Raw genomic sequence first — 18,042 nt, forward strand, 5'->3', positions numbered from 1 at the left:
CATTTCTTCCGGGTCACAGCCTTAGGTAGCATGTGTGTCATTTCCAGGAGGCTGGGATGGAGACTGTAGTTCGAGGAATGCCGTTGGAGTGCCCCTCTAAGCCGGAGCGCCTCAATGCTTATGGTAAAGGGTGGTAGCAGTGTGGAGAGAATGTTTATTGAGAGGGAAGGGGGAGACGGAAGGGGGATCGGATAGGGATCTGGGGGACAGAGCAGAGGCTGAGGATCCTGAAGAAGGTGTAACTGTGTCTATTTGTTCATTTTTTATTTCTGCCTCTCCCTGTCTCTGGCCCTGCCTTTTCTCATCCCTGTGTCTGTCTTTCGGTCTCCTGGGCTGTGGACCCGCGGGCGAAGAGCGCGAAGTGGTGGTGAACATGCTAAACTCGCTGTCTCGGAAACAGCCGCTGCCTCAGATCACTCCCCGTTGCGGGTGCCTGGATCCGCTGCCAGGCCGCCACTACCAAAGTGCTTGCTCCGGCCGCCACTACTGTCTGCGTGGGTTGAACTGCTACTCCGTTGGGGACCCTTGCACCGATCGCCGCCTGCGGCCTGTGTGCCCGGAGCTTCCGAGTGTAAGGTTCGCAGGGCTCTGCCCACCTCGGCCGGACTCCGCCCCGAAACGAGCCTGGCCCCGGAGTCCGGCCAAACCTAGCTGCAGGCGCTGCATCCCACCATATTTCTAACCCAGTCCAGACTCCGCGCCAGCACCCCCGCCGGCCTGTAGCCGGGCTCTCTCGTTTTATAGGGCCCCAGGAAGTAAGTGAACAGCTGAGGCAGAGAAACTTCATGAAAGGTTTCCCCAAATATCCGACCCTGTCCCTCCAGAACTGCGGTCAGATCAACCTGGTGCCTCTCAGGTTCTCAGGAGGTCCTGCAGAAGGGTTTTTTGAGGATTCGAAATCCTGCATATCAGTCCCATCCGCTTTCCACACAAGCTAGCCCTGCCCCCTACTTGGTCACCTACCTGGCCCTACAGACCCAGGTTCTAGCCTGCAGAATGTCTTCCTGGGTCTCGGGTCACCGTCAGTAAAGAGTGGGGTCACTGCTGGGGGCTAAGTGAGCAAAGAAATAACCGCCCCACTAGAGCAGACTTGGCCTCTTCATAGTCCCTCACCACCTCTGGGAATAGAGATGCTTGTTACTTCTAAGGAAAGGCTCCAGGGCACAGACCGCGTCCAGACTGAAACAGCACGGTATTCGACCTGTAATCAGCAAACTCTTAAGTCTGTGGCAGTTTAGAAAGCTGTGCAGAGAGGGTCCTGAGCCCTATCCCCAACTCCTGGGTGATTTCCAAGGCAAGAGAGCCTGATTCATTTTGCGAGACTGGGGCCAAGTCTTCAAAAAGGTACAGAGGCGGGGCTTTGTGGCATACAACAGTAATTTCAGCGACTCGGAGTCAGAGGCCAATCTGGGCAATTTAGCGAATTTATTAGTCTCAACATAAAAAATAATGAGGGTTGTGGAAGTAGCCTAATGGTAGAGCACTTGCTTAGCATGTGCAAGGCCTTGGGTTTAATTCCCTGTGCCAAACAAAGGAGCTGAGGCTGGGAGATACCAGGAGGTGTGGAAAAAAGCCTAAACCTCTAGGAGGCTCAGAAAAGCTGCCTCTTCCATCGTGCTGGGAAAACTGCTGTCCCTCTGCAGGGACTTGGAGGCTCCCTGTCCCTCAATGACTGACCAACCCACCCCAGAATCCCGCGTGCTCCATCAATGCCCACCCTAAGTGGCAGAAAAGAGGCCTTGAGAGGAGGGGACTTTCAGAGGGCTTCCCGGAAGCGGTGCCGCTGTAGGGTCTTGAAGAACAAGAAAGAAGGAGGGGAGGATCCCCGCGGTAGGACTGACACCTAAAGCGTCTCCCAGGTGCCGGCCTGGACTGTGGGGATACCAGAGTATCAAAAGGCCCAATTCCTCCCTGCCACTGCTTCCTCCCCCAGGGGTGTTTCGCCCTACGACCACCGGCCCGGAATGCAATGTGTTGTTACAACTCCCCCGCCGTCTTTCTACCCTTGTCCGAACCTTAGGTAAGTCTGAAGCGCACACATTCATTTACACATGCGCACTGGAGACTGTTCCCTTAGTGCCGTGGAGGTCGAGGGAGGGGACTAGTTGGCGTGGAAATTGTCCGATGTGATGCAACGACAGGAAGATGCCACCAGGAGGAGCTAGTGCCATGGGGAAACCAAAGCTGGCAAGAGATAAAGGACCCTAGGAGAGAGCAAGGCCAGAATTGAGGGATTATAGTTGGCAGTGGGTTGAGAGTCAAGGGCATTGCGTTCGAGGCTTTACATAGAAGAAGAAGTCTTAGGAATGTAGGGGGTTTCAGAAACTTAACAGTAGAACCTGAGGTCAGGAGGTCAATGTGGGTCTGGTTGGAGCCCAGGGTCAGTGCTAGAAGTAAAATATTGGGGTAAGGTTAGCATTGAGAATTAGAGTCAGAAGTTCACCTTGATATATGAAGGTCCAGAAGAGCTGGTCCATCTCTCCCTACAGATGGGACACAAGTCACTTCAAGAAGACCGGTGGTCCCCAGAGAAACAACTATATTGTCCACCCTGAGTTTGTGTCTGAGACCTATCCTAACTACTATTGCGACTACCCTTGCTGGTAGAGTCTGGGCTGGCCAGGTCAATGGGATGGAGCAATAAATAAACTCTCCACCCCAAATGCTGCCTCTTGTGTCCTTACCCAACAGGATCTGAAAGTAAGGAATTAGTTTCTCAAAATTGCCCATCCTTGAACCCTCCCTACTCCCATCTCAGTATTTCTGACACATAAGTTACCCTATTAGCTGGTGTCCCCTTCCCCTCCACCCCAGAACCCAAACTAATGGGTCCATCTAACCAGGCAGGGAGGATCCATCTACTTCTCACCCCCACAAAAACCCTCCAGCAGACAGCTCTTCAATATGCCCCAAACTTAGATGCCAGCCTATATCTCAGAGGAACAGAATCCTCCTTTCCACAGTAAAAGCTGTATCCCTACACTCAAAACACTTGCTCCCTGCTCCTGGAGTCTCCATTACAGCTTCCGAAAAGTCATCTCAAACACCCTTGCTGCCCTCCCCAACACAAGTCCAAGGGTCTAAAACATAATTTTGGAGGATATCATAACCAAGAAATTTCAAATAACTAAGACCGGTTTCTAGTCCCTCGAGGAGCAAGGGGTGGGGTGAATCACCAGAATCTTCAGTATTTTCCTTTCTCTCAAAGAGATGATATCTCAGAGTCTTGCACCATCCCTCACTCCAGGAGAAGGGGTATGGTGGGGCACTCCCACCTCTCCAAAGCACAGACATTTAACTAAAGGCTGTCTATCACTAGGAGGAGCAGCTGACCCTATAAATAGGGTGGGAAGGTGACAGAGAGACTTGGTAAAATAACTGAGCAGAAACCGGTCTTCTCAGTCCCTGATCTTGGACACCACTGATCCGGTCCAATGAGAACCGAAAGTTTAGGCCACTGGCTGTGTGAACTACAAGCCCTGTCCTTGGGGCCCTTGATGGGAATTAGCCTGCAGTGGGAGCTGACATCTTCCCAATATTGCGCTACTTCTTTTTCCATATGAGAAAACTGAGAGCGTTATACAGGTACAGCCTCCCCAAACCTGGAGGGGACTGAACCCAAAGGCCAGCCCTGCCCCTTTATGTCGAAGCTTATTTTCTCACTCTCATAATTATCCCAAACCTAGCCTGGAGGTGCAGGCTAGGTTTGGGATAACATTCTTCAGAACTACATTACCCAATAGGCCTGGGGCAAAGACCCGCCCGCTCGAGGGTAAGAAATGGCCCAGAAAGGGCGGGTCCTCAAGCCCAAGAACGAGCCCGGAGGCACCCCAGCTGGAGGCGGGCCTGAGATGCCAGGGGCTTAGAGTAGAGCTGCGGGCGTGAAGGTGGAGGCTAAAGGGTGAGGCTTCGAGTCCTCTTGAAAATATGGGGGAAGTGTCGGGCACTAAGGGCGGGGCTGGAGCCAGAGGCCCAAGAGAGATTGGACGACTTGGGCGTGGCGGAGTAGTCCGAGGGCGGGGCCCGAGGAGGGACTCAACTGAGCCCAGCGAGGCTGCGCCCAGCGCGGCGGGGTGGCAGCTCAATTCCTGCTAGCGTGGAGGGGTCTGCAGAAGGATCCTTTCATTCCTACCTTTACCCGGCGGCCACAGCCGTGAGTGAATCCAGCGGAAGGACCTCGGGACGATGCGGGTAGGGGGACTGCTGAGGGAGCACTATTTCTGAACTTTCGCTCTTACAGAAGAGTAGGTGGAGCGATCCTGGACACCTGGGCACCTCCTCGAGTCCAAGGTTCCTAACAGACGGCAGGTCCCATGACCTCCGTCTGCCCCTTTGAATAATGAAATTGCGGTGGGGCGCTGAGAGTGGGTGTGGAGTATTCCAGGCGGTGTAGGTGCAGTCACTCGATCCTCACGGATCCTGCAGAGGAGGGAGATGGGCCGGATCGAGTTGCCTTTGACATTTCCACCCGCCCCATCCCCCAACAAATGTCTCTGAAATGGCCCCCACTCAGTTGAGCCACCAGACCAGGGGCTGGAAGCCAAGACTGCGGTTGAATGTCGAGCGGGAAAAGACCCAAGAAGGCCCGACCCGCAGACCCCACTTGCTTAGCATTAGCCTGTGGTTGGCCATTGGCCAGATGGTGGAGGCGGCAGATTACAGGGGTCTCTAATGACTTCGCACCCGAACCACAGAGTTCCTACCCCACAGCCCTGGCACCAGATATCATTAAAATGGCTCCTTTCCAAGAAAAATTGCCCCTTTCCCACCTTTAGAATCTTTCTGGTTGGCCCAGAGCAATCCACAGCACCAACCTTTAAAAGACGCCTCACCATGCCCACTCCCATCTGATGGAAGCCTGCTGTGCATTTCAGGTAACCAAATCAGACCATTATCTCCCATCTCCCAAAATATGCTGTGGAGAGTGGAGGTAGGAATTTGGAAGCAGACTTATTGCCTGGGTGACTTCAGACAAGCCCCTTTGTCTCTTTGAGCCACTGTTTCCTCATCTGTAAAATGGACACTAACCTACCTCTGCCATTCCATAGGGAGACCAGAATGGTGCCCAGCAGAATGGGTGCCTAGGTCAGTTGGCTCCTGCCTGTCATCAGTGAAGACAACTTTATTTATTTATTTATTTATTTATTTATTTATTTATTTATTTATTTTTACTGGGGATTTAAGCCAGGGTAGTTTTACTACTGAGCTACATACACCCTCACCCTTCTTATTTTTTACTTTGAGACAGGGTCTCACTAAGTTGCTGAAGGCCTTGCTAAGTTGCTGAAGCTGGCCTGGAACTTGGAATCCTCCTGTCTCAGTCCCCATTGGCTGGGATTACAGGCTTGGGCCACCTGACCCTGCATCAAAAAACTTTAGGATTCAAAAAGTTAAGATTCTCAGAACCCAAGTGTTAGAAATGACTTTTGAGGCATTTGAGGTCACTAAGGTGGGCAGGCTCTTTATACCTCCAAGAGTCATGAAATCAGGCTGATAATATAAAGTTTTGAGGATGAGGACGTCTCTGTCCTATTTAGATATGAAGCCTCTCACCTATTCCCTTAGAGCCCAGAAATGAAGTCGTGATTGTCTTAAAGGAATGAATATAGCAAATATGGACTGGTCCTCTAAAGCCTTCTTGGGATTCTGCTCAACTTTGAGCATGTCAGAAAAGGCAACTGCATGCATTTTCCAGGAGGACTTTTCTAACCTGTACTTATAGGAAGTGAGGAGCAAAACTAAGTTGTGTGTGCTTAGAGGAAGTGAAAGAGGCTGTTCTAGACCAGGGAGACTGAAAAATTTAGGGAATTAGGGGGAGGGAGCAACTTGAGGGAAGGGTATGGAAGGCGCTGTGTATTGACATCTATGATCAATATTCTGATCAGCACCTGGCATTCTTGATATTTCTGTGAGGGGAAGCTAAAAGAGTTAAAGAATCTGAGTAGTTCCAGCATTTCCTTGGAAGTCACTGGAGACAGACACAGATACTGGCATCTGGAAGAAGGCTAATTACTGTTTGCCAGTCTCCATCTCTTCTTCACCCCAGCTGGAGCAGCTAGGCTGCCAGCTAGCTGTCAGTGTATCTGCCTGTGTGGTGGTGTTTCTTTATTGAACTCTGCCCTGAGGGTTGGGAACAGAAAGGATCATTGACCTTGAGCAGCGGATTCAGACACAAACTTTCCCCCAAGCCTGTATTTCTCTACAGTCATATCCAGATGTTCAGCATATAGTATGTGAAATTTTATATGTGTGGTGGTCAATCTGATCACTAGAGAGCTTGTAGGTGAAGGAGAGTTACCAGGCCGAGTGTGAAATCTTCTGAAGCAGGTGGCCTGAAAAAATTTAGATTGAGAGAATGCACTTGATAAGTCACTGGACAGGCCTGGCTGGAGATAGAATCAGAAAGGTAGCTAAGGAATGTCTTGAACCTTGATTTCAAAGCTTGCAGATCTGAATTTTACCATGAGCGTCTCTTGAAGTAAGCACAGATGTGGTTTGATAAGTGCTTTAGAAAGATCACTTTAGTTGTTGTGAGCAGAAGACACTAGAGGAAAAGAAGTTGGGGGTAGGGAGACCTACTGGAGAAGTGTTGCAATAGTATAGGGGAGAAGTGACAGTATCCAAACTAGAGCAGGGACAGCAGTACAGAGGGTAAGTGGTAGAGATAAAGTTAGGAAGCAGGTGATGCACAGATGTTATGTTTGCAGCAAAGAAAGAAGGTGGGCAGAGAAAGGGAATGTTGGTTAATGATTCAGAACTAGGTGGGGTTTGATGGCAAAGGGGCTGATTTGAGAAGGCATATCCTGACCCCAGCACTAACCCCTGCCTCCCTTTAAACCAAGCCTTGGGATTGAGTCTGGTTTTGGACTATCTTCTTTAATTTCAAAATGTCATCTGGTTTCTAACTCAAGATAAAATTCCATGCCTGAGCTGTCTCCTCTTCCTCCTTTCCCCTCTGGGTACAGGGAAGCTATCCTACTGCCCTGTTAAAACTCTCAAGGAGCTGGTGCAGTGGCTTACCCCTGTAATCCCAATTATTGGGTCTGCTGAGGCAGGAGGATTGCAAGCTCAAGGCCAGCCTGAGTAACTTAGTGAGATCCTGCCTCAAAAATAAATAAATAAATGGGTTAGGGGTGCAGCTCAGTGGTAAAGCACCTCTGGTTTGAATTCCTGATATGGGGGTTCTCAAGGAACTGGCTGGACCATCCCCCTCTCTTACTATGGCCTTGCCTTTAGGAGACAAGACTCTCTCCATTTCCATCCCTCTTAAACCTGAATTGCTCCATGTGTCACCCAGTAGGCCTGACTTATCCAGTGGTCTAGGACAGCACCCTGACCCTTTCTGGGTTTGTTTCTCCATCAGGAAAAAGGGGAAGCATGCTATCTGCCAATTACATGATTCTCCCCATTCAGAGTCCTGACTCATTTTGTCAAGAACTTGGAGCCCATGAGAAAGGACAGGTAGGACCCAGGCAGACTGTCCTGGTGTCATCTTTTCTACTCATCAAGACCTTAGGTTCCAGTACATCTCTAGTACCCATTGTGCCACAGCAAATGAAAATATTATGGAATGAGAAAGCTCAGTCTCCTCTCTCTCTCTCCCTCCCCCTCTTTCCCTCTCTCCCACTCCCTCCCTCCCTACTACCCTCCTCCCTACTCCCCTCCCCCGCTTTCAGAGTCCTACAGGTGAGGTTCAGATGGGCTTGGTCAAGTGGACCAACTACCAGCTCCTTCCTTAGCTGGAGGCTGATGCCCCAGAACCTTCAAGAGAAGAGCCAGGCCTACCCCCGCCGCCGCCCTGGTCACCACACAGGCCATAAAAGCTCTGAGGCTGTCGAAGCAACGGCCATGTACACTTTCCTGCCCGACAACTTCTCTCCCTCCAAGCCCAAGCCGTCCAAAGAGTTGAGGCCACTACTGGGCTCCGCGGTGCTGGGGCTGCTGCTGGTGTTGGCCGCAGTAGTGGCCTGGTGCTACTATAGCGCTTCCTTACGCAAAGCAGAACGCCTTCGCGCAGAGCTGCTGGACCTCAACCGTGGCGGCTTCTCCATCCGCAATCAGAAGGGCGAACAAGTCTTCCGTTTAGCCTTCCGTTCTGGAGCATTGGACCTCGACTCCTGCAGCCGCGATGGCGCCCTGCTTGGCTGCTCTCGCACGGCGGATGGGCGCCCACTGCACTTCTTCATCCAGACTGTGAGGCCCAAGGACACCGTCATGTGCTATCGCGTGCGCTGGGAGGAAGCAGCCCCGGGACGTGCGGTGGAGCATGCCATGTTCCTGGGCGATGAGGCTGCTCATTGGTATGGAGGTGCTGAGATGAGGACGCAACACTGGCCCATCCGCCTGGACGGCCATCTGGAGCCGCAGCCATTTGTCACTAGCGATGTCTACTCTTCTGACGCCGCATTTGGGGGCATACTTGAGCGCTATTGGCTATCATCTCGCGCAGCTGCCATCAAAGTCAACGACTCGGTGCCTTTCCACCTGGGCTGGAATAGCACGGAGCGTTCGATGCGGCTCCAGGCCCGCTACCACGACACGCCTTACAAGTCGCCTGCCGGACGCACCGCAGCACCAGAGCTCAGCTACCGGGTATGCGTCGGCTCAGACGTCACTTCCATCCACAAGTACATGGTGCGGCGTTACTTCAACAAACCATCAAGGGTGCCAGCGCCCGAGGCCTTCAGAGACCCTATCTGGTCCACGTGGGCTCTCTATGGGCGTGCTGTGGACCAGGATAAGGTGCTGCGTTTTGCTCAGCAGATCCGCCAGCACCGCTTCAATAGCAGCCACCTGGAAATTGACGACATGTACACACCAGCCTACGGCGACTTCGAATTCGACGAGGCCAAATTCCCCAACGCCAGCAACATGTTCCGCCGCCTGCGAGACGCTGGCTTCCGTGTCACACTCTGGGTGCACCCATTTGTCAACTACAACTCCTCACGTTTTGGCGAGGGCGTGGAGCGTGAGCTGTTCGTGCGCGAACCCACAGGCAGGCTGCCAGCGCTTGTGCGATGGTGGAATGGCATTGGCGCGGTGCTCGACTTCACGCGCCCAGAAGCCCGCGACTGGTTTCAGGGACACCTGAGACGCCTGCGTTCGCGCTACGCTGTGGCCTCCTTTAAATTCGACGCGGGTGAAGTCAGCTACCTGCCGCGGGACTTCAGCACCTATAGATCGCTGCCTGACCCCAGCGTATGGAGCCGGCGCTACACTGAAATGGCTCTGCCTTTCTTCTCACTGGCCGAGGTCCGTGTGGGCTACCAGTCACAGAACATCTCATGCTTCTTCCGCCTGGTGGACCGCGACTCGGTGTGGGGCTATGATTTGGGGCTGCGTTCGCTCATCCCAGCGGTGCTCACCGTCAGCATGCTGGGCTACCCATTCATCCTGCCGGATATGGTGGGTGGCAACGCAGTCCCTGAGCGCACAGCTGGCGGCAGAGATGGACCCGAGCGCGAGCTTTACGTGCGCTGGTTGGAGGTGGCCGCTTTCATGCCAGCCATGCAGTTTTCAATCCCGCCCTGGCAATATGACGCAGAAGTGGTGGCCATTGCACACAAGTTCGCTGCGCTGCGGGCCTCGCTTGTGGCACCGCTGTTGCTGGAACTCGCAGGTGAGGTCACGGACACTGGCGACCCCATAGTGCGCCCCCTTTGGTGGATCGCGCCCGGCGACGAAACAGCTCACCGCATTGACTCTCAGTTCCTTATCGGGGACACGCTGCTAGTGGCGCCGGTGTTGGAGCCAGGCAAGCAGGAGCGCGACGTCTACCTGCCTGCTGGCAAGTGGCGCAGCTACAAGGGCGAGCTTTTCGACAAGACGCCAGTGCTGCTCACTGATTACCCCGTCGACCTGGACGAGGTTGCCTACTTCACCTGGGCGTCCTGACTCAGCCCAAGGCCCAGGAACCCCACAGCTCTAACCCTAGCTTTCATACAGATCTTTAACTCCATCACACCCGAACATACATCTCTGGAGATCTCCACCTCTGTAATACCCATTATGTTGAACTAAATGTGCTGGAGCCAACTGCTGTAGGTGGGAACGAAGCAGGGGACATCAAATCAACCTCTGGCACCAATGCACAATCCTAATAGCTCCCTTAACCTCTACGCTTACTCCAGTTTACAGAAACCTCTTTCCTGAGGTGGAGTCAGAGAGCTCAGAGGAGAAAGATTGGCTTTTTTTGTTTGTTTGTTTGTTACTTATGGTCCGGTTTTAAAAGCACAAAGAGAAACCTCTCCCCTCCATCCTGGCCTTCGTGGCCATCTTTGTCCTCCTAAAAGTCCCCCAAATATTCCCTGCCACACTCAGAAAGTGTACATAGTTGGTGTTAGAAGCCAGGCCCTGAGTTCACAGCACATATCTGAACTGTGGCTAACTTGGTTCTACTCCAGCTGGGGAGAAGAGTCAGGTGTTTCAACAATTGACAAGGAGACAGAAGGTTCCCTCTTAGGGAACAGAAGGCCTAGCCCAGAGTCACCACTTTTGTCCCTGTTTGTGAAGAGACTCCTAATATTGCACTAACCCATCTGTGTACACACATGGGCTCAGTCACTGGCTATAAGTGCTTGATGGGCACAGACTCCAGGGCCATGCAGACCACACTTAGTGCCTTAACTCAAGAACTCTGTGTGTGTATATGTGTGTGTGTGTGTGAGAGAGAGAAAGAGAGAGAGAGAATGGCACACACCATGGGTCCCTGAATCCACAGAATAAACACAATATCCCTGAAGCTAGATAAGCCTGGAGGAAGGGGTCAAGGGGCAAATTTGAGGCTTTGATTGTTGACCTGGCCCCCTCCCAGGTGGTTTCCCTGGACTCTGGTAGGATAAAACAACTCTTTTAACTATTCCTTTGGTATCTCACTCTGCACATGTGGCAGGAGTGTGACCTGAAAGTGAGCAGTGTTCTTATTCTGGCAGTGGTATGCTTTGGCACTGGAGCCGCATGCACACAGTGACACCTGCCAATACACATACAGGGTAAGTAAGGTCTTTCATCTCAGTCATTTTTCCTTTTTGAGAAGATCAATCTCAGCCAGAGTTTTTCCTGACTTTGTAGCTGACTGTTGGGAAGGAATGGCTTGTCAGAGGGGAGATGTGGGAAAGCAAAGTGGAGCTCAGTTTTCCTCAACAGCTCTGACAGCAGAACTAGTGTCCCACCCCCTAGAGAACTCTTCCCTTCACCCACCGCTCTATCCCCTTTCTTTTCTTAAAAAAAAAAAAAAAAATTTTTTTGTAGTCATATATGGTGCTGAGGATTGAACCCAGTGCCTCACGCATGCTAGGCAAGCGCTCTGCCGCTGAGCTACAGCCCTGGCCTCTCCCCTTTATTTTCTTAGTGTGGAAAATACCTGTCAAAGGCCTTGGGTCCTTCACAGATGCACATCTCCAGTGCCCATTATATCACTCATCAATCAGCTGTGTGATCTTAAACAAGCTGCTTAAACTTATCTCAGTTTCCTCATACATAAAAAGTGATAATGATGCCTACCTCTGAGATCATTGTGAGAATTATAAGCACAGACTATGTAAAGTGCCTGGCACAAAGTAGGTGCTCAATAAAAGGTAGCTATTATAATATTTCTTGTTTTCTTGCTTAAAAACAAGGGTTCTGGTGCTACACTGGAGGCTAGAGCAGGAGGATTCAAAGGTTGAAGCCGGTGTGGGCAATTTAGGGAGACTCTGTCTCACAATTAAAAGGGAGGGACTATGCAGTTCAGTGACAGAACACCCTGGGCTCAATCCCTAATATTGTACATGCATGCACTTGTGCACGCCCGCACACACAAGAATTCTTCCAGATCGCAGTTCCCAGCCCCTTCCAGTCTTGTCCTATCTGTCCCCCATTCTTGCCAGCAACTCTGATGCATTCTAGGTTTGTCTCTCTCCCTGCACATCTGGATCTGGAGGTCCCAAAGGTCCTCCAAGGAGCTTTTAACAGGTCTCCCCTATGTCTGATTGGGAGGGGTATTTGATATGCAGCAATGGGAAGCTTCCTTCCCTAGAAGTAATGGGGAGGGATTGAATGACCACTGCAGGAAACCTGGGACTGAGGCGTAGGCTCCCATTCTGCAACCCTGTGTTCTTGGGAGCCTCTGGCCTTGACTGCCTCAAAATTGAAAGGGGGGACTATGCAGTGACCTCCCAACTCTTTCCACTCTCAAACCCTTAAATCCAATTCTCACAGCAGCCAAGGAAATCTTTCTGAAATTCAATCATGTCCTGAGTAGGTGGGGATCCAAACTCTGGTGTTCAAGTCTTCAAAGATCTGGATCTTTCTCATACCTCTGTCTGTTTCTCTCTCTCTCTCTCTCTCTCTCTCTCTCTCTCACACACACACACACACACACACACACACACACACACACCTATTTTGAAAAGCATTTGAAGAAATACTACCTTCTGTTCTGAAATAGTTGTATAATATGCTTGCCAGGAGAGGTCTGCTCAGACTTAGCCTTGAAGAAAAACTGCAGTGGCTACTGGGTGGCTTCCTTTCCTGCCATTGTTTGGCTCAGCGGGACTGTGCCTCTTGTGCTCTGTATCCTTGTGCTGTTTTTCCCTCTCAAGTCCAGTCTCTCGACTTCCTATTTCACAGTCCCAAGCAGGATGGGGGAGGGGTGGAAAGCAAAGCAGGATGGAGGGAGTCTGGGAGCAGGTTCTTCTGTGCACCTATAGCAGAAACTCAAGGGGACAGGGGCAGGAGCTGGCTCTGCCCTTCAACCCTCTTGTAGAAAAGAAGAAACAGCTGGGCCAAGGGCTGGATTCCTAGAGAGGTCAGCCTGTACTCCTCAAATACAGAAGCCTTATCTGGGATTCCCATACCAGCACAAGAATTTCAACAGAAATTCTCCCATCATAAATTCATTCCTTTAGGTCTTCAATTCAAGCAAGTGCTTTCTATTGAGACATAAGGCATTGTTTTGAAGGTCAAGAGGGCATTTTGTTTTTCTAAAACTTCTATTCCATGCCCTTAATAGGGGGGAACTTAAGCCCATTCTGGTAGGGATAAGTTCATCTGATGCTTCTTCACCATTGGAGGAGTCCGTAGTGGGGAAACAGGTAGTACTTGAGAGGGAGCCTCTTTGGGCAAGGGTGGTGAAATAGGATGGTAGTTATTAGAGAAAGTTTCCAGAAGGAGATGTTTTAGAGCTAGGAGGACCCCATATTAAAGGAGGAAATTGAGATCTCATCCCTGTCCCTTCATAGATGAAACCAAATTCAAAATTAAGACGAACCACCTACCTTCACTACCTCTCACAATATTTATCAGGCATCTTTGCCAACATCCACCAGGAGTCCATCCTGCAGTGGACAAGAAGTGCTTAATTCCCTGCACATTCATCTTTGTACTTGAGATATTGCAAGAGATATAGGTCACTTTCTAAACCTCCCAGCTCTTATGAGCCAGACCATGATTGGTTCCAGTACATTCAGACCCAGGGATATAATCTGTTTCACTTAAGATAGTTGTTCCCTCTTTCTTCCCCAGTGCCTGTAACTGGCCTCTCAATTGTACTATGCTTTCATTCCACTCACAGCTTTACCTCTGAGCTTCTCAGGCATAACCATCCTGGACTCCACCCTGGTTCCCTAATTCTCATCACTAATAATTCTGGATGGGCCTCACATTCTCCAGGCATGACACAAAAGTCAGACTAGGACTTTATGGCCCTTGTTCAGAAGAAGAGAGGCTTTGAGTGTATATTAAAATTTTATTAGACTTACTTGTGGTTTTTGTATGTTTCCCAGGAAAATCAAAAGCACAAAATAAATTATTTTCTATTAAAAATCTGTGTATAAAAACTAAAAGAGGGCTGGGGATGTGGCTCAAGCGGTAGCGCGCTCGCCTGGCATGCGTGCGGCCTGGGTTCCATCCTCAGCACCACATACCAACAAAGATGTTATGTCCGCCAAGAACTAAAAAATAAATATTAAAAAATTCTCTCTCTCTCTCTCTCTCTCTCTCTCTCTCTCTCTCTCTCTCTCCCCCCCCTCTCTCACTCTCTCTTTAAAAAAAAAACTAAAAGAAAAAATTGATATATAATGATAAGTAAGGGGGCTGGGGATGTGGCTCAAGCGGTAGCGCGCTTGCCTGGCATGCGTGCGCCAGGGTTCGATCCTCAGCACCACATACCAACAAAGATGTTGTGTCCGCCGAGAACTAAAAAATAAAAAAAAAATATTAAAAATTCTCTCTCTCTCTCTCTCTCTCTCTCTCTCTCTCTCTCTCTCTCTCCCCTCTCTCACTCTCTCTTAAAAAAAATGATAAGTAAGGGTTTGGTTTGGTTTTGTGATGCTGGAGATGGCTTTGTGCATGTTACATAAGTGCTCTACCACTGAGCTACACCCTCAGCCTGATAAACAAGATTTTAAGCAAGATAAGCACATATATGATTTGACACACTATTTTTTGGTGACAGGGTTTCACTATTTTTTGTGTGTGTGTGTGACAGGGTTTCACTATTTTGCCTGTGTTGTCCAAACTGGCCTTGAACTCATGATTGTCCTGTATCAACCTCCGTAGTAGCTGGGACTACAGGTACACAGCACCAAGACCAACTTTCAATGTGACATTTTTTAATGAACTTCAATTATTATCAATTATGATTTAGTATTGTTCTTGTTTAGCATAAAGTTGGGTGTAACAAAAAAGCTCTAAAACATATGGAGCAAAAACTGTCAACCAAACAAGTCAACCAAAGAAGCTGGAGACTTCATTACATTTTGTGTGTGCGTCCGCGCCTGTGTGTGTGTGTGTGTGTGTGTGTGTGTGTGTTCAGGATCCAACCCAGGGCCTCAAACGTGCTAGGAAGCATTCTACCACTAAGCTACATCCCCAGTTTGTTTTATTTTATTTTGAGAGAGGGTCTCACTAAATTGCTGAAACTGATCTGCAACTTGCAATCCTCTTGCCTCAGTCTCTCGAGTAATTGGGATTATATCATGTGCTACAATGCACAGCTTCAATACCCACATTTTGTTCCACATTTTTTAAATTGGAGTATTGAAGTTGTAAATAATGGTGGGATTTGTTGTTACATATTTGTGCACATAATACAACAATATTGGCTTTTAATAATGCATAGGACAGTTGGGCATGGTGGCATGTGCCTGTAACCTTAGCAACTCAAAGAGACCAAAGCAGGAGGATTGCAAATTTGAGACCAGCCTCAGCAATTTTGTGAGACTTAGTGAGGCCCTAAGCAACTTAACAAGATCCTGTCTCAAAATGAGATTGTGACTCAGTAGGCAGAGAAGTTGCCTCTCACATGTGAGGCACTGGGTTTTACCCTCAGCACCACATAAAAACAGATGAACAAAATAAAGATATTATGTCCATGCATAACTAAAAGAAATATTAAAAAGGAGGGGGGGCTGGGAATGTGATTCAAAGGTTAAGCACTTCTGGGTTCAATCCCTAGTATCAATCAATTAAAATTGCAAGAGAAATTAGAAAATATTTTGAGATGAATTAAAATGAAAATATGTTAAAACCAGTACTTGAGAGAGATTTACAGCTATAATCTTATAGCTGTACTAAGAAAGGAGACATTGTGGAAAACAGTATGGAGGTTCCAAGAACTAAAAATAGAACTACCAAAAGATTCAGCAACCTTGCTTGTGGGTATATATCTAAAGGGAATAAAATCAGTATGTCAAGGCTGCAAGGCTACACTGCCATGTTCATTGAAGCATTATTCATAAGAGCTAAGATTTGGAATCAATCTAAATGTGCATTGACAGATGTTTTGGTTTGGATATAAGGTGTCTTCCAAAAGCTCCTGTGTTAATGCTGGAATATTCAGAGATAAAATTATTAGATTATGAAAGCTGTAACCAAATCAGTCCATCCTAATTTGAATGGTAACTGTAGGAGAATGGGGCATAGTTGATGGAGCTGGATTACCGGAGCATGCCCTGGAAGGGTTCATCTTCCCTGAGGCCCTTTCCCCTTCCTCTCTGTGCTTTCTGGCTGCTAAGAGGTGAGCAGTTTTCTCCATTACCACCCTCCTGCCATTGTATTCTATCCCCTGGGGCCCAAAGTAATAGAATAGCCTCATCATGGACTGAACCTCTGAAACTGTGAGCCCAAAATAAATTTTTCCTCCTGTAAATTGTTCTGGTCAGGTATTTTGGTCACAGCTACATGGCTGACTAACACAATAGATAAATGGATAAAGAACACACACACACACACACACACACACACACACACACACACATACACAAAGGAATATCCTTTAGCCTTTAAAAATATCCATTAGTTGGGGCTGGGGATGTGGCTCAAGCGGTAGCGTGCTCGCCTGGCATGCGTGCGGCCCGGGTTCGATCCTCAGCACCACGTACAAAGATGTTGTGTCCGCCGAAAGCTAAAAAATAAATATTGAAAATTCTCTCTCTCTCCTCTCTCACTCTTTCTTTAAAAAAAAAAATATCCATTAGCCTTTAAAAATAAGAGAATCCTATTATTTGTGACATGAATGAACCCAGAAGACATTATGCTAAGTGAAATATTCAGGCACACAAAGACAAACAACATATTATATTTATATATAAAAATTTTAAAAGTCGGGGTTGTGGTAGAGTGCTTGCCTCACATGTGAGGCACTGGGTTCAATCCTCAGCACCACATAAAAATAAATATACTGTGTGTTTGTCTACAAATAAATAAATATTAAAAAAAATTAAAGTCAAATTCAGAAGCAGAGTAGAATTGTGGTTGCTAGAGGCTGATAATGGGATAAGTGAAGGATGAGGACACGTTGGTAAAAGGGCAAAAGGTTTCAATTAGGATGAAAAAATTCCTGGGAATCTATTTCAACATGATGACTGTGGTTAATAATAATGTATTGTATTCTTGCAAAAAAAATCAAAGTAAAGAAAAATAAGAAAGATCCTAAATCATAGTCTAATCTTCTACCTCAAAAAAACTAGATGTTAGGCTGGAGTTGTGGCTCAGTGGTAGAGCACTTGCCTAGCACGCATGCGTTCGATCCTCAGCACCACATAAAAAAAATAAATAAATAAAATAAAGGCATTGTGCTCAACTACAACTAAAAAATAAATATTAAAAAAATTAGATGTTATGGTTTGAATGTAAAATGTCCCCCCCCCAATTTTTTTTTTTTTTTTTTTTTTTGGTACTGGGAATTAAACCCAGGGCCCTGTGCATGCAAGGCAAGCATTCAACCAACTGAGCTATATCTTCAGCCCCATGTGTTGAAGACTTGATCCCCAATGCAGCAATGTCCAGAGGTGGGACTTTTGGGAAGTGATTGAATCATGAGAGCTCTCACCTCTTAATTTGATGGATTAATAATTTAAATGGACTTTTAGAAGGAGGTGAAAACTGTAGGCAAGTGGGCCATGGTTGGAGAAAGTAGGTCTCTGGGGGCATGCTTTTTGGGGACTATACCGTATCTCTTGTCTCTCTCTCTACTTCCTGGGTGCACATGAGCTGAGCATCCACCTTTCCACATGTTCCCGCCACCATGATGTTCAGCCTCACCTCAGGACCAAACAACAAAAGGAAATAAAATAGGCCAAAGGGCTGGGGATGTAACTCAGAGGTAGAGCGCTTGCCAAGTACAAGGCTGTGGTGGGGTTTAATCCAAACAACAACAACAACAACAAAACCAGACCATTTTAACATCAAAATTTAAAACTTCTGTGCTTTAAAAGACACTATCAAGCTGGGTGTGGTGGTGCATGCTGCAAGAGGTTGAGGCAGGAGGATTGCTAGTCTGAGGGCAGCCTCAGCAATTTAGTGAGGCCTGTCAACTTAGTGAAGTAACTCAGTGAGACCGTCTCAAAATAAAAAAATAAAAAGGGCTGGGAATGTAGCTCAGTGGTAGAGTGCTCCTGGGTTCAATCCCCACTACCAAAAACCCCTAAATTAAATTAAAAAAATAAATTTTATATGGTATATGAATTATATTTCAACAAAACTGTTATAACAATAAAAATGGAATGTGGTAATGATACATATTACAATATGGATGAACCTTGAAAACATTATGATAAGTTA

At 48.2% G+C, this 18,042-nt stretch overlaps 1 protein-coding gene across 12 annotated transcripts in view; it reads left to right on the plus strand.

Moving 5' to 3' along the window:
* The window catches only part of MYORG (myogenesis regulating glycosidase), a gene marked incomplete at its 5' end in the record, with an annotated part of 29,491 nt that extends 17,900 nt beyond the window's left edge, over nt 1-11,591 (plus strand). The window contains 4 exons of one of the 12 annotated variants that reach the window (XM_081272247.1): nt 48-123; nt 354-576; nt 1,860-2,020; nt 2,490-2,751. In XM_081272247.1, coding sequence (XP_081128373.1) covers nt 48-123; nt 354-576; nt 1,860-2,020; nt 2,490-2,644 — 615 coding nt within the window. In that variant the 3' untranslated portion in view covers nt 2,645-2,751. Of the gene's footprint in view, nt 1-47; nt 124-353; nt 577-1,859; nt 2,021-2,489; nt 2,774-3,870; nt 3,902-3,978; nt 4,291-4,775; nt 4,875-7,676 lie in introns of those variants that run through there. The other 11 variants (XM_081272248.1, XM_081272238.1, XM_081272239.1 and 8 more) reach the window with 11 other exon arrangements.
* Nucleotides 11,592-18,042: the final 6,451 nt, after the last annotated feature.

The sequence above is a fragment of the Spermophilus citellus genome, assembly GCF_964194105.1.
Source record: "Spermophilus citellus genome assembly, chromosome: 2".
Taxonomy (NCBI): Eukaryota; Metazoa; Chordata; class Mammalia; order Rodentia; family Sciuridae; genus Spermophilus; species Spermophilus citellus.